Source organism: Podarcis cretensis (genome assembly GCF_951804945.1).
Source record: "Podarcis cretensis genome assembly, chromosome: 2".
NCBI classification, from domain to species: Eukaryota; Metazoa; Chordata; class Lepidosauria; order Squamata; family Lacertidae; genus Podarcis; species Podarcis cretensis.
The window spans coordinates 3,893,994-3,910,347 of record NC_137171.1 but is presented as its reverse complement, the minus strand read 5'-3'; the positions used below and the strand labels follow the sequence as shown (position 1 = coordinate 3,910,347).

General features: G+C 46.3%; 1 protein-coding gene across 5 annotated transcripts in view; it reads right to left on the bottom strand.

Moving 5' to 3' along the window:
- Window positions 1-16,354, bottom strand: part of LRP1 (LDL receptor related protein 1) — a 317,944-nt gene that overhangs the window by 44,039 nt on the left and 257,551 nt on the right. For all 5 annotated transcript variants that reach the window (XM_079967068.1, XM_079967067.1, XM_079967069.1 and 2 more), the window contains 14 exons: window positions 15,673-15,865; window positions 14,267-14,392; window positions 12,796-12,924; window positions 11,622-11,741; window positions 10,971-11,084; window positions 9,035-9,184; window positions 8,189-8,314; window positions 7,835-7,951; window positions 6,755-6,883; window positions 4,916-5,038; window positions 3,871-4,011; window positions 3,166-3,353; window positions 2,282-2,465; window positions 843-928 (listed from right to left, as the gene is read on the bottom strand). In XM_079967068.1, coding sequence (XP_079823194.1) covers window positions 843-928; window positions 2,282-2,465; window positions 3,166-3,353; window positions 3,871-4,011; window positions 4,916-5,038; window positions 6,755-6,883; window positions 7,835-7,951; window positions 8,189-8,314; window positions 9,035-9,184; window positions 10,971-11,084; window positions 11,622-11,741; window positions 12,796-12,924; window positions 14,267-14,392; window positions 15,673-15,865 — 1,926 coding nt within the window. The remainder of the gene's footprint in view (window positions 1-842; window positions 929-2,281; window positions 2,466-3,165; window positions 3,354-3,870; window positions 4,012-4,915; window positions 5,039-6,754; window positions 6,884-7,834; window positions 7,952-8,188; window positions 8,315-9,034; window positions 9,185-10,970; window positions 11,085-11,621; window positions 11,742-12,795; window positions 12,925-14,266; window positions 14,393-15,672; window positions 15,866-16,354) is intronic.

Genomic DNA, 16,354 nt, shown 5'->3' with positions numbered 1-16,354 from the left:
ATATGTTCTGCTACTGAGTTATAAAGCCCCTGGCAAAAGGTACATTTCTAAATGAGACCCTCCTCTGGGCATGCCCTTTGATTAGGAGGAGGCCATACTGTGTGCAAAGATGAAACAACCAGCACCCTCCCAGAACAGGTAACTCTGCTGCATCTCTGCACCGGGAAGTGAACCAGTTCTATGTGAGATAGCAATCAGCCCCAACTAGAACTTGGCTGGAAGGAGGCACAGCCAGAGCAGGGACTCATGCAGGGATGCAGCCGGCAGTGTGCTCTGTGGGTAAGCCTTGAGCTTACAGGGGCTTTTCATTAGATAGCAACTTCTTTCCTGTGGCAGTTGTCTCATGGCACAACCGCCTTGAGAGTGCCATGGGAATGCTAAGCTGTCCACAAGCATAAGCTGCTCTCGAGCGAGTGGCTATTTCTAAATGAGGGGCTCCACAACGGAAACAATCATGAAGATGCTTTGCAATGAGGCACTTTCCTTTTTTCACAGGTATGGCACTCTGCCATGAAATAGTCTTTTCCCACCCAGGCTTTCCATACACCTGGTAGAGTGCCGGACAAAGCCACCACCATAAATGTCCAACTACCTATTGGAACACTCTTTCTTAAATGGGTCACATTATATATCAGATGGAAGGGGGCTGGGAAAGAAACATGGCCAGCAGGCACAAGGCAGGTAATTGGGAGCAGAACAGAAGTGGCAATCAACACAGTGGTCGTGTGTCGGGGGGGGGAGGGGGGAATGCTGCTTGGATATTTTCTAAGCCACAATACAAGAAAATACTTTCCCCAAAAATCTGCTCATACAGAACTTCCTCCTCCTACAAAGCTCGTTACCTGTTTTAGCAGTGTATAGTTGGATCCATCCAGGCTAAGCTTCCTTAGGTAGTACCGATTAGCAAAGATCAGGAAGGGTTCCTCATCTGAGAAAGAAAGCGAGGGATTAGTGACAAGGAGGGCACACCCACCTCTAAGGAAGCAACATCTAATGTTGGTATGACTGCAATAAGGGCCATTTCACACAAATATACACACCACTGACTGACTTTTAAACCTGCTGCTTCTCAACTTAAGTAGGGTGTCAGGTGCAAAAGGCGGCAGGGCCTCCTGCACTGTTATTTGTTGTGTAGAGGAGAACAACAGATGTGACTTCCATCTTCTACATAACTAAAAGTGCAGGAGCTCCCTGTCCTCTTTTGCACCTACCACCCTATACTCAGGGCTGGCCCGCCTGTGATGCAAGGTGAGGCAACTACCTCAGGCAGCAGGATCCACAGAGGCAGCAGATCCCAATTTAGATCTTTATTCCCTTGCTTGTTGCTGATGTGGATCTTCACTCACTCCTTCTTCCCTGGCAGGGAGAGGGTGCCATCTTGTGTTTTGCCTCAGGTGCTAAAATGTCTTGGGCCAGCCCTGCCCATACGCAATACTCAGATTAATCCCACCAAACCCCAAAGCAGGATGGATGACATTTTTTTTGCCGCTGAGGGCCAAATGTGGCCATGGGCAGGTGGTTGCAGGCCAGACTTACTGGTGGGTGGGGCCAGGGCTGGCACCCCCCTTGCTCCCAAACTCATTCACCCATACCCTCACATTCGCACTCACACTTCTACACAGACAACACCCTCCCCAAAGCACACACATGTAACCCCCTCTCTCTCACACACATGCACACACAATGCAACCTCACCACCAACGTTCTCTTGAAGCAGCCAAGATCACTGTTCCCATACTGCTATTAGCAGTTGCTTCAGAACTTTGATGCATGTGTGACAGAGATGGGGTGGATAGAGAGAGATGGAGGGACAGGCAGATTTGGGGATAAAACCTCCATGCCTGAGCAATCCTGATGCAGCCAGGATCGGTGTGCCCCAGTTGGTAACAGCAGTATGGGGTCAGTAGTCTTTTACTGGAACCTCTGGGGAATGGATGATCTAATCGCCTATGCTCCAGCATTGCAGATGCACCCACTAACAGCAGCACAAGGAGAGTGATCTTTTGTGCATCAGTATCACCAGGGAGGGGGTGCTTTCCCTTCCCTTCTCAGCTGCCCCTCAGCAATCCCAATGCAGCCAAAACAACCATCCCCGTGTTACCTAGCACAGGAGATATGTGGTCAGGGCTCCTGGGATGCACAGAGAGAGGCGAAGACTCCCATATGGTCCATGGCCATCTGGCCTGTGCTGCAAAGTTTTCACTTGCCCTAACAAATGACAGAGCCCTTCTGCTTTCTGCTGATCTCTAAGAACATTCACAGCACTGAGGATCAGCTTCACCTGTGACAGCTTTGCAGCTTGTTTGGTCATCTGGCTTCAGTAGGTAGCCATCTGCGCACAAGCACTTGAAGCTACCGTGCGTGTTGATGCATATCTGGCTGCAGGGGTAGGTGGTTGTGCACTCGTCAATGTCAATGCAAGTCTTTCCATCATCCTTCAGCCGGAACCCGGGGCGACATCTGCACTGCAGGGGGCAGCAGAAAGTCATGACAGGTTTATAGGCAGTGACACCCACCTCTATTCAATGCGGGTTAAGAGGCATGCCTCCACCCATTCACACAGACATGGGAATTGTGCTCTGACGCCCTGTTCTCAGGCTGGACAGAATATAGTGCCCTTCCCTACAACAGACCTCTTTTTATAATACACATTTTGAGATAAAACCAAGGGAATGTCAGATTTATTTGCTTATTTGAAGTTAAGTTTCTAGTTTTCATGTTTATAGAAAATGCAACTTAGCCATGACACCCTTTCTCCCTCCCCTGCCTTCCTCTTTGGGCAGACGCAACTGGCATAGCAGCAAAGTTTTTCGTTCAGGTGCCAAAAAATAAACCTGGGACCTTCTATACGACAAGCAAAGGGCTGTTCCCAAGTGAACTAAGCCCTACCCCTCCGGCAAAAAATGCACACAAACCAAACAGTTGACAATTTGCTGCTGTTTAATAGCAACCCCTGTAAAACCTGCCACCTCCCCCCACCTGGTGGGAGGGCTGTCCCAGACACAGCATCACCTTGTAGCCTCACCGGCTTAAGGGGGGAAACTGCCACAATAATGGTGATGGCAAAGCTGCGCTCAGTGGCTCTCCAGAAAAAGCACACCACAACAGCCTTTGGCTCAACTAAGTACGACCACCAGCGAAGGAGAATGAACTACCAGGCCCAACCTTGTAGCCTATCTTGAGGTCTTCACATTCCTGGGAGCAGCCACTTAGCTTCTTGTTGAGACACTCATTGATGAAGCAGTTCAGCTCATCAGAACCGTCGCCACAGTCGTTTTGGTTGTCACAGAGCAGGTCGTTGGAGATGCACTGCCCATTACGGCACAGGAAAAAGGTGTCATTGCATTTGCTCTCTGGAATTAGACAGGACAGACTTAGAAAGGAGATGCCAGGGATGGTCTCAAAGCAGTGAGATTTTCTCTTTCCACACCCACCCTTCCTGATGGACTAGTCATGATTCTCTCCACACAACCTAAAAACTACCCCACCACATGTGAATGAACAGAAGCACTCTAAATGTGGCTGGTCTACTCCCTACCACAGTCCCACCTTGTGTACTGCTTTTCCACAGACACACTCAATGGGTTTCACACAGGAAAGCATGAGAAAACACACACACACACACACACACACACACACACACACTGCATGTAATATTCATATGCACAAATACAACTCAGAACAGTTTCATAATATTCATGATAAAATAACTGCAATATCAAAATATTACAATTAAGAATTCAAGTGTAGTCTGTTACACATCTCATGACCAATGGAAGGTGTGGGGAGGCTGGAATTAAATGCAAAATAAAGACAATAAACCGCAAGCAGTCAGGCCTCTCCCATCTCTCGACCCATCACAGAGCCTACCAGGACTAGAGCAGCGGGGATTCTTTGGGGCTTCATCGGACTGGTCATGGCAGTCAAACTCGCCGTCGCATTCCCAAAGCTTGTTGCTCAGGCAGCGGCCATTGGCACAGCGGAACTCGTTGGGGCCACATGTCTGGTACTCTGAGGGGAAAGAGGGAAGTTGGGGGAGATGGGAAAGTCAGGCTGTGCTAAAACATGAGCCTCTTCTTACTATGTAACAAGCTCCAATGATATGAGAGTCAACATGCATGTGAAGGCAAAGTAAATGGGGATACATCCTATCACTGGAGCCATCTCCAGGGGGCCCTGGGGCCCAGGCACCCACAGTCCAAAACAGTCTAATAAAAAAATTAGGAAATTGAAAAAAACAAAGAACCATAAAAAACCAATAAAATCCAAGCATGGAAATTATTCAGAAAAGCAACTACTAACCATCTGCCCACTCAGAAGAATCTGAGATCAAGTGATTGTCCATCAAGCTCAGAACTTATGTTAAACCTGGCTGGGTTTGCAGAGGCTCAGCAGAAGCTTTCCCAGCCTTGCTACTCATATGAGTGCAGATTGGCGCACCATTACAAAGTCATCAGGGATAATAGAGGCTGAAACTGGGACACACTGTCAGCCCCCATGACCAAAGGACACAGTGGTGATGGGAGGGCAAAACACAGAAGGCTAGACAGTCTCTGAGAGCTGACAAATGAAAAACAACAACTGGAGACCTCAGAGAACCACTTTTTGAACCCCAGTCATTTACACGGTCCTCCCTTGCTCTCACTTCCAGCCAGCTGTGCTTGCCAGTCTGATTGGCGATGTAGCACTGGAACACCATTCATTTACTATGCGATCCCCCAACCGTATGGAATCACCCATGAGACTCCATGAAAAATAAATAAATTAACATGCGGGGAAACAGTGGCAACAAGCACACTATGTTTTTTCCAGAAATATGCCCCTTACCCTGAAATATCTACTTTCAATCCAAAAACCCGAACTGGAGAATACTTGGAGGGTTTTGCCTACTCTCTTGTTCTAGGTCTGTACTCACCACAATCTGGGGCTTCATCAGAGCCATCCGCACAGTCTTGGTCATGATCACACACAAAATGTTTGGGGATGCACTGCCGGTTGGTGCACATGAACTCCCGTTCGTCACATGTGTTGTTGTACACTGAAATCAGACATCACAACATGTGTAGTCACATTCCCTTATTCTCTTTTGCAACCCTGCCCCTCTTATTAAATAACCATTTGGACATTTACTAGTTTTGTAGCATGTAGAATGTGCTCCTTTCAAACTTTAAAGAGCATCACACACCATTTTTAACATTTATAACATCCCTGGACATTTAATGTTCCTAACAAACAGTTACAGTCCCCCTGGGGGTTGTAAAGAAATTCTGGCAGAGGGGAAGGGGAGAATGAGGCATGACCTCTCCCAGACCTCCCTGGGATGAATTGGGGAGGCTATAGCACCCACAGACGTCGTTTGACTCCACGACTGCCCCCTTAGAAAGCAGAATGAGGGGGACACCGGGAGCAAATCCTCTGCCAAAGAATGGCTGCCATAACGAATGGAAAGATTCCTCCTTCAATTTGACTAATTGTGTAAAACTAAGAATCACTCACTGGACAAGACATGTAATGCAGGCTGTGACTTAATCAGCTGTTGTGTAAGAATTGAAATTTCTAAAGGCATTTAAATGGAATTTTAACGTCTTGAGGGAAAATCCATGCAGCAGAATGGAGAAGGAGGAGGGCAGACAGTTTAATGTTACACTGAGATTTCTGCCTTTGCTTTTTTCTGCCCTCTCCTGATTAATGAGAAGAGGTAGGTGTTGGGAAGTGTGGGATTGTTTGGCTACTGACTGAATGCTTATTTGATTTGTGATTGTGCTTGTCTCAGTACATCGTTCGGTGGTTGCTGGAGGACGAAATGCAGGAATTGTAATGTATGACTCTTCAGACTGATAAGAATGCAGTCTACTCTGTAACTATGGAAGGAACCAAGGCTACGAAGAAGTTGAGAGGAATGTGATGCAGCTTGGCACAGAGGCAGACATATCGAAATAGCACTGGACACGATATGTTTGCGGGGAAGAGACAGACTGCCCGTGCAGGTGTTTCTGTGTTAAACCATCAACTATGGTTTACTGTGGCACGTGAACTGGGCCAGTGACTTGCCACTAGGGAGGATTTCATACCTACCACTGAATCCCTTTTCTCTCTCCTCCACGGTGTATTTAACACTAACCCATATTCCCACTCAGCACCGAGGAGAGTATACTGAAGAGGAAAAGGGGAAATGCAACACAACCCATGCAAATAATAGACTATATGGAACTGGCTGAAATGACCGGCAGAATTTGAGATCAAGGAGAAGAGCAGGTGGAAGAGGACTGGAAGAAGTTTAAAGTCTATCTACAAAAACATTGTAAAATTTTTGAATGTTGAGGACATTGAAAAGGAAAAGAAGGGGTTCTAGTGACTGAGTTAAATAAGAGCACAAAGGGAGGGATCAAGAATTAAAATGAACAAAGATTGAGCTTGCTGAACTAATTATTATATAGAATACAAGATCGGGAGGCGGGTGGAAGTAAGGAAAATAAGGTTTTGAAGGTTATAATTGGAAAGTGAGTTTTTCTTTTGTTAAAATCTCCTTTTTTCTCTTCTTTATTTGTTTATGTTTTCTTTTTCTTTTGTAATGTTTGTGAAAATTTGCTTTTTTGTTCTTTTTTGTGAAAAATGCAATAAAAAATTATAAAAAAAAAAAAAGAAATGCAACACAACCCAAGCCAGTCTGAGGGAACTAGTGGAATAAGTCAGCAAGAAACCATCCGACATGTGATCATGATCAGAATCTGAGCACTGAGAAGAAGTGACTCACAGCAGCCAGCAGCCACACTCTCATCAGCTCCATCATTGCAGTCTTTGTCCCCATCGCACAGCCAGCGTTCTGGGACACACACGTAGCTGTTTGGGCACTGGAAGGAACCTGCAGCACAAGTGCTGTGACCTGGAGGAGCAGAAGCCACTGATCAAAAGGGATATGTAAAGAGACTGACGATTACTCAACAGAGTCAAAATAAGTACTCAGGTAGAAGGAGGTTGCTGCTGCTCTCAACACTACAGGCAATTGGCACCTCTTGTGAGGGTTCTGTTCCGGGGGTCACCTGTAAAGACGAAATCATGTAAAGCCAGGAACCCCCAGGACTGCCATCCCTCACAAGGTGGAGGGCTGCTTATTTGGCTCTGGAAAGCTCCTGGAGGCATGGAGCTCTGGGAAGGAGGCATGAGGACTCTGGGATGTTCCCAGAGCCCTTGTGCCTTCTTCCCAAAGCCTGATAGGCGAGGAAAACCTGCTGCGTGCATGGCTGGGTGGGAGGAAATAAATAAATGGAGAGCGGGGGTGGGGACCGAGGACCCAGTCCTTCCTTGCTCTGACCTGCCAGAAAACCACCTGCCTTCCAGAGCTGGAGGGCTTTTCTTCATCAGGAACTGCTCCAGCCTGGAACAGGATGCTGGTATTCAAGCTCACACTGCTAATTTCCTCTCAGGTGACTCAATGGGTTTTGTTTTTTTTTTGCTGGAAGTGGTCTCTGGAAATTATCCCACCCCCACCCTACCCCCAGGTCACATGACCTCAAAATTATTTATGCTTCCCACTGCAGTACTGAAGCTTGGTACATTTGTGCATGTTATCCCAAAGTATTTGTCCTATAATGACGCCTCCTTTGCATCACAGCCCTTCCTTCTTCTTCTTCTTCTTCACTGTGATCAGGGGTTCATATGCTGATATTTGGGAGGTGAGGAGGGGCCAGTGGACAGATGGCCTTGCTTTGTGGCAAAGACCTGGATACAATGACATTTTTTAAAAAAAGTCCTTCCATAATTCTATTATTAAGACCCAGAATGCTTTCCCATCTTCACTCCCTCTCTCCCTCCTAAAATGGAAGTGAAGGCTTACTGCAACGGTGGTCCTCGTCAGAGCCATCTCCACAATCATCCGCACCGTCACACACCCACTGCTTGGAGATGCACCGGTGATTCTTGCATTCAAACATCACTGGGACGCATAACTTATCTGGGGGGGAAAACAGGCAGTTCTGTAACCAAAACCTAAACCACCCTAAGGATTTGAAAAGAGTTCTAATTCCCAATCGCTTCTCCAGCATTTTTGCACAATAAATAATAATGCTATTTAAATATCTATTAATCATTGGATCTTGCACTGAGCAAGGCATTTGGACTAGATCACTTCCACTATCCCTTCCAACTCTAAAATTCCTGGCTGCAGGAACCAATCCTATTGCTCACTTACTGCAGTGTGTCTCATCCTCGCCATTTTCACAATCATTCTCTTTATCACAGGTCCATGTCATGGGGATGCATCTCCCACTGCGGCAGGCGAAGTAGTTGGCCGGGCACTTGGATTTTCTCACAATACCTGGGGAAGGCAGGGAAGAAGGAGAGAGAATCAATCAATCAATCAATCAATCAATCAATCAATCAATCAGGGAGTGATGGAAGTCACCTAGAGATATATCCCCACCACCACCATTTTAAGGGTTTTAATTTAAAAGCAAGAAATTACAAAACAGGCAGTAACCAGTGATTCTTGCACATTTCACCTTACAAGCAGGAGAGTCAACAACAGTAAATATTGCAGTTCCACAGCCGTTCCTAGGTTTATTTTTATTTTCCTCCTTCTCCCACCCGTTAAAAGTGTGATAGCTCAGTCAGTAGAGCTATGAAACTCTTAATCTCAGGTTTTTGGGTTGGAGCCCCATGTTGGGAAAAAGATTCCTTCCTTGCAGGGGGTTGGACTAGATGATCCTCAGGGTCCCTTCCAACTCTACAATTCTGTGATTTGATGAAAACAAATACTGAGCTGATATGGAAGAAGGTAGCCCTCCTTTTCTTCTTGAAATGGGGGGTGAGGAACATCACACTGTGTGAAAGGTACTGCTCAGTTTGGATTTCCCCATTTTATCTGGCTTCCCTGAAAGGAAGGTGTATAAAGGCCAGAAGATGCCAACCAGAGGAGGATTTCTCCTTCAGCTTAAAGGCAAGGCTTCCATCTCTCTCCAAGTTGAAGTGTCCCCTCTGTCCCCCCCAAGGCCCAACGCCTGCCAGTCCAAGGGCTAGTCTCAGACATTCAGCTCACCTGGGCAGTTCTGCTCATCTGAGTAGTCTCCACAGTCATTGCTGCCATCACACAACCAGGATGGAACATAGCACATGGATGTGTGCTCACACTTCTGAAAGGCGGTACTTTTTACTCCCAGTTTGAAAAAGCTGCTGCAGTCCGTGGTGGCTATAAAGAGATGAAACAAATCGTGCAGTCATGTAAACTGTGTGTGAATCATGATAGAATGGCACTTATTTTGTGTAAACCATTCCAACAGCAGGTGTGCCAAATTTTAGGGCTGCAAAACAGTGTTTCCCAGACTTTTGATAGCTGGGGCTGCAGTCTTTAATTTTTTTGACATACTCTACTCAAAAAGATGTACACATGCACATGCATATTTTTTTTCACTCAACTGCCAGAACAACGAAAAGAGGAGTGGCTGGCCCAGTGAATACTGCCTCCCAGTATACCACCTCTCCTTTAACCCTATCGGACAAAGATCAGGGATAGGACTGGATAGTAACAGTAATGCTTCTAGGATTCCTCTGTGCCTGACACCTGCAGTACAGGCTGTGGCATCATCCCTTTCCTCTGGATGATGTTGCCACTCATGGTTTAGCGGGGGTGGGAGTGGGGAATCAATACTGCGTGGGAACTTCCCAATCCAAAAGGCCAGTGTTCTTCAACCTTGAGTCCCCAGATGTTGGACTACAATTTTCATCATCCCTGACCATTGGCCAAGTTGGCTCAGGATTATGAGAGTTGCAGTCCAACAACATCTGGGAAGCCAAAGTTTCAATAAATAGATATACAGACATATATTAAAATTGTATTTTACACCCCCCACATAATTGTAGTAAAATCTCTAAGTGGTTTACAAAAAATTATCAACAAATCCAGTTTAAATTAATTTAACACATTTATAAATAATTAAAATTACCAGTAACAAAGATTAAAAACATGCCAACATCTATGTGTGCTTTAAGTAGGTGCCCAAATGGGAAGGTGCTTGCCTCGTGTCAATAGGCAGGAAGTTCCAAAGCACATTAAAAGTTTGCTTTCTCATAACTGGGGAATGAGTATGGCATTTGCAACAGTGGGCATATGTGAGATAAGATGATCCTGCAAGGTTGAATAATGCTACAACAGGTGATGGAGTGGTCAGTGTATTCAATGTGGTCCAGTGGCTTAGGTTTTCAACCTACAATTCAGTCTTCCTTGTGGCACACTAGTCTACCCTGCTGATTACTTTGGGAACCTCTGGTGGAAATTTTGGGATGTTCTAAGTTTCATACGCAACTCCAGAGTCCCTGCTGCAGGGATGGGGAATCTGTGGCCCTCCAGATGTTGCTGAACTACAACTCTGATCCTCCCTGACTGCAGGCCATGCAAGCTAGGGCTGATGGAAGTGAAGAGTGCAATGATGTCTGGAGAGCCACAGCTTCTGCACCCCAACCCTAATGGCAATGCAGATGCATGCCGCCTGGCTCTTTTCCTCTTGCATCTTTCTTTTCATCTGGCAGGGATGCTGCAGCAGGAAGATTCCTGCACTGAGCAGGAGCCAGGATTAGATCACCTCTAAGTTCCTTTGAACTATAACATTCTATGATTCTATGGCTGCTCTTTTCTAACAGAGCTGCATGATTTCTTCCTCCCAATCTGCATCTTCACCTGCTTTGCACACACACACACACACAGATACACAGTTCTTCACCCAACTTCTTTCAAGACTGCCACAAAGCACTCAGCTAAATGCCTGCCATGGATGAGCTGCCAAGAGCAGACATGTCAGCTGATGTTCAAAGGGGAAGGGGCTGGGAAGCGACAGGGACTCTCTTTCTTGAGGGAAGAGCAGAATGGATTGGCCCTGGCCAACTGGAAAAGAGCTGATATGCGAGAGAGAAGTGGGGGGTGGGGGGAACCTGTAGGAAAGTGTGTGCCACAGCATTTCACATGCCCGCGTAACACTCACAGCAGTTCATCTCGTCTGAAGCATCCTCACAGTCTATTTGATGGTTGCAGTGGCTCGAGTTACTGATGCAAGTCCCGTCCCGGCAACGAAACTCTGTGGCAGCACAGCTAGTCTCTGAAATGAATGGGTAGCATGTTATCATCGCCATCATCACATCCATTTTGTATGCCAATCTGGTGCCAATGAGTTCAGACCAGCATACATGGCCCCACAACAACCCTGTGAGGGAGGATAGGCTGACAGACTTGATGGACCCAGGTGGCCGAATGTGGCTTTCTAATTCTCGTCTAAATCCAACACTCTACCCACCAATATGCTGGCAACAGGATTAGGTACCTTAGAGAGCTGAATAATGTCCTCTGAGGACAGGGCTTAGCTTGTCAAGCTAAACCACTGTTTCCCTGTGCATGAATCAGGATGAAGACAACCAACAAGGGATGAGCACTCTCCGTGGTTAAGTCTTATGTCTGCTGGATGCTCTGCATTAAGCATTAAGTATTAGGTAACACAATGTAACAGGGAAGCCAAACTGCAGCTCCGTAAGGCTAGTGCAAACAAAATGCTTAGTAGAGCAGGGGAACACAATGAAACCTTTTCCTTGCCCCTTAACCTTGATAGCTAGCAGGGGTAGCCCTCCTGAACAGCACTTACTGTTGCAAGGCACTTCATCTGAGTTGTCCCCGCAGTCGTCCCTCCCATTGCACCAGTCTCTGCTGTGCACACAACGCTTGTTGGTGCAGTGCAGGTAGCCCTTCTTACATTTGCGGTTGTCTGCAACATAAAACGTATGAGTGAGTGAGTGAGTATGTGTGCAAAAGGACCACACACAGGGAGAATAAATGAATGCATGAATGGATGCATGGAATTCAACCTAGCAGAATCCCACTGAGAAGGCTTATGTAGATTTCAGCCACATTAAAGTTTCTTAAAGGAGAATCTAAACATGTCCCTGCACCAAGTGTTTTCTGCCCAATGGAAATATCTGGGTGTAGAGTGGCAAAGAGGGCCCTTCTCCCACCTGCTCAGCACAATGTGGGCTGTGGCAAAGAGAAGTAGATTATAAGGCAGGACTTATTGTATTCTTCATCTGCTGGAACTCACAATTCATTTAGGTCCAGCGGTAGAAGTCTTCACCTGAACACCAACTGCTGGAGGGAGGGCTATTACCTGCTCAAGCCCTGTCTGTGAGCTTCCCAATGTGGCCAATGTGCTGGCCAATGTGGAAAGCACAGGCATTTGGTTTGATCCAGCAGAGCTTTAGCGGCCCCATTCTCACAACACAGGGGTGATAATGAATATGTCCCCCTAAGATGCTACTTTGCAAATAGAGACCACTAATGCTATAAAAAAGAGCAAAAACCATTTGTGTGGGAAATTTTACTTGACTGACATATCTATCAGTCAGAGAGAGAGAGAGAGGGAGCGCTGTAGTTTACAGACAGTAATGCAAAGGACCTTTGCATTACTCTCTGTAAACTACAGAGAGTAGTAGTTCTTATTTATTAATTTTGTATACTGCCCTTCATCCATAGAGCTCAGGGTGGATCACAACAGCTGTGTGTAGAGCTTTAGACCTTAAGAACTCTGCTTTCTCCCAAGGATACAAGAAGGGCAGCACTCCAGCCAACCCAAGCCACTTCTCTCATGTTAACCATGGGGTGAATTCTTTCCCCCCAAATGGTCAGAGGGAAAAGGAAAAGTGGCACCCAGCCCCTTGGTGCAAGCCACATTATTAGCCCCCATGGGTGCAAGGGGAAGCATCCAATTTATCCATAGGCAGAGGGAGGAAAGAAGCAAAGCAGGAGAGCACAGGAAGGAGCCTTACTGCAGTAGGACTGCTTCTCATCCGACTTGTCCTTGCAGTGGGCCACGCCGTCACAGGTGTGGCTGAAATCAATGCAGTCACCATTTCCACACTCAAACTCATTGAGCACGTTACAGGTGGAGTTGGGCGCTAAGGAAGGGAGAACAGGGATGAGTGTAAGCAAAATGAGCCCAGCATTTCATTTCACAGGAGACTGTTTCAGATGTGTCTCATGTTCACAACCACCTGACATCTGGGAGGGGGAAATGCTGGAACTGGTACCAGCAAGTGAAAGGCACCTAGTGGGGGTGGGAGTGGGAATGGAGGGTGGGGTGAGGGTTATCAGGTCAAAGTAATATTCTGCTTTAATGGGAATATAATTAATTAGTTGATTAATTGAGGTATTTATATACCATTTAATAACCTAAGCTTCTAAGTACTGGCATATGAACAAAAGTCACCACAGAATATTTATATGCATTCACTATGACCCTCTGCACAAGTCATATTTATGATGTGCTCATGTCCTGCTTATGGTCTCCCCATGGTGTCTGGCTGGCCACTGTGAGACGCTGAACTAGAGAGGTCTGATGCAGCAGGGCTCTTCTTTGTGTTCTTATGACGAGGAACTAGTGGCATCAAGAGCACTGAGAGATTCATGCATCCCAAATAAACTTCTAAAAAGGGGGCCATATTCACAGCTGTGTTTTACTTAGAATCATAGAACTGTAGAGTTGGAAGGGACCACAAGGGTCATCTAACCTCCTGCAATACAGGAATCTTTTGTCCAACATGAGGCTCATGATCCTGACATTAAGAGTCTCATGCACTACCAACTGAGCTATCCAGCAGCTGTTATTGGTGGATGGCCAGTCTTCTGCCAGAAGTGAAGCCTGAAGTTGATATTTTTTCTGTGCCTTTTTGCATTCCACTCTAACTTCTTTTGCACATAAATGAGTTCATATTAATTATTTAATTGCCAGATCAAACACTCTTATTTGGGTCTGCACAAAATACTGAAGCTGTTGCCCTGCTTATATTCTGGAACTGCTGTAATCCCACAAACACAGCTACATATTACACGCATTTCCAGACAGAGGATGTTTCATGCAATACTACAGACCTGGGGCCCATGAGACCTGCCAGACTGGTAGATTAGTGGGTGGCAGAGCCTGTGAGAGGCTGTTGCAGAAATTCTGCATAATTCTGCAACCCATGGGTTTGCATGTGTGTAGAAATTGCTTTGTTCATTTCTGCTAAGGTGTACAACTACCAATGCTGTAAAATATCAACATGTAATTCCATGGTCAAAACAGAGGAGATGATCCGGATCTGGAAATATAACAAACAGCCCCTCCCTTTTCCTCCAGCCTGTGCACAGCACTCTAGTTTTTGCCCTACCATGCCCCTTAGCATGGATGTATCTCGTGGAAACAGACACAACCATATGACCTTCATATGCCCCATACAAGTGCTTCATATGGGTGCTCACCTTTGCAAGTAAGATCTTCCTGAAGGATCTTGTCACCGCGACAAGAACAGGAGATTTCACCCTTGGCTGAGAGAAGGCATAGGTCCTGGCAACCACCATTGTTTGCTCTGCACAGAGAGAGCTCACCTGGGTAGAAGAGTCAGAATGGAAGAGAAACAGCTACAGCAAAATCAGAGTTGGGAGAATATGGGTTGAACAGTCTGGTCTGAGAGGAACAAAGGAAGTTCTACAGCCCAACCATGTGTATATTTACTTGGAAGCATGCCCAGCTAAGTTCTCTGGAACTTACTCCCAAGTAAACATGCAGAGAACTGTGGCCAAAGTCTGACCACCACCTCTCTGTTTTTATGCTGCAGCCTCACACCAATTGGCAACCTTCTTGAATGATGAGCTCAAGGCTGAAAGCTCTAACCATCACATAGACACAATGTGTTGGAACTGAACCCTGGAGCTGTCATACAGCAGCCACAGGTCGCTCCAGACTAGGTCACCCTCCTCCCTCTACTCTGCAGCTGGGTGCATGGGGACACTTGCTTTTGCAGAACAAAATTAACCTGTGTGGGTCACTAGCATAAAAAGGATTAAACTCATGAGAAAAGAGACGTAACCATGTATATTATTTATGATAGCTCAGAAAGTCTATTATTTATGGTAGTTCAGAATAGAGGCTCCATGTTTAGAAAAAACATCTCTCTAACTACCAGATATGGAGGTGGGAGAGGAAGCAACAGCTGAAGACTAACACTACTGTACCTTTCATGTGTTACTTCCTGGAGGGCTGCTGTGTTGGGCTAGGTGGATATTTATTTGCACAGTTTGCATCCCAGTGGACACCTGTCTGTGCGCTCGCTCGCTCCCTCCCTCCCTCCCTCTTGGGTGTGCATAGCCCAAACAAAGCTGAGCCAAAGAAACGGCAATCTATCATATAGCCTAAGGCAATGATGGCCAAATTTGGCCCTCCAGCTGTTTTAGAACTACAACTCCCATCATCCCTAGCTAACAGGACCAGTGGTCAAGGATGATGGGAACTGTAGTCCTAAAACAGCTGGAGGGCCAAGTTTGGCCATCACTGGCCTAAGGGATGCAATATGCTCCACTTGCCGAAATGGAACAAATCTCCATCAGGGAAAGAACAAGGGTTGCACCAGCACTGTGGATGGACAACAGAGCAAGCCATGTGGGTAGGTGCAGGTAGCTCTAAGAGTTCTGCTGAGGGCCAGAGAGAAAGAAAGGGCCACTTCTCCTTCCGAATCGCTGATGAAGGTTACAATTTGAGAGCCTACAAGGATCACAGGAGAACTGGAGGGTAAGCAAAGAGAGGAGCACCATTCTACCCATCTTGTGTTTTCCAAAGGGGTCACTCTCCAACTGCGCCACCACCCCAAGAGGCAAGGTGTTTTCCTTACAGCTGTTGGTGTCATTGGCCACAGCAATGATGCCCATGGGTTGCTGGGGGATGTCAATGCGCAGGTGCTTCATGTCGGAGCCCACGTATTTGTTGGCACGCTGCACAGCACGGCGCACCCAGTCTGTCCAGAAGATGTAGTCACCATAGACGGCCAGGCCAAAGGGGTGCACTGGTTCTGCCTTCAATATCACCTGTTGGGGATCGCCACAATGTTAGTGGGGAGGAGAGAGACAATGGCCACGGCTACTGACCAAGTGCACACATCAGTGGTAGCTTCACATGCACCTCTCAGCACGGGACTAACTAGTGTATTCATATGCTATCATATCATTATCAGCTGTAACCAGCTTGCTTTAGTGTGGTTTGTGCACTGTGACTCCTTGTCCAAGCAACTACTTCTAATTTTCCTTTGCCTTCCTTTCCAATTGTTCTTGAGGACAGGGAACTACAGTAAGCCTGCAACATACACACATTTAACTTGTGCGCATTCAGCTTTATGCAAGTCATATCTATCTATATCTATATCTATATCTATATCTATATCTATATCTATATCTATATCTATATCTATATCTATATCTATATCTAATCTATATCTATGGAGGAAAGGGGTTCTGGGGGAAATGACTTTGGCAATCCCACAGGCCACTGACTGTATGTGATTTTGGCTTTAGGCATGA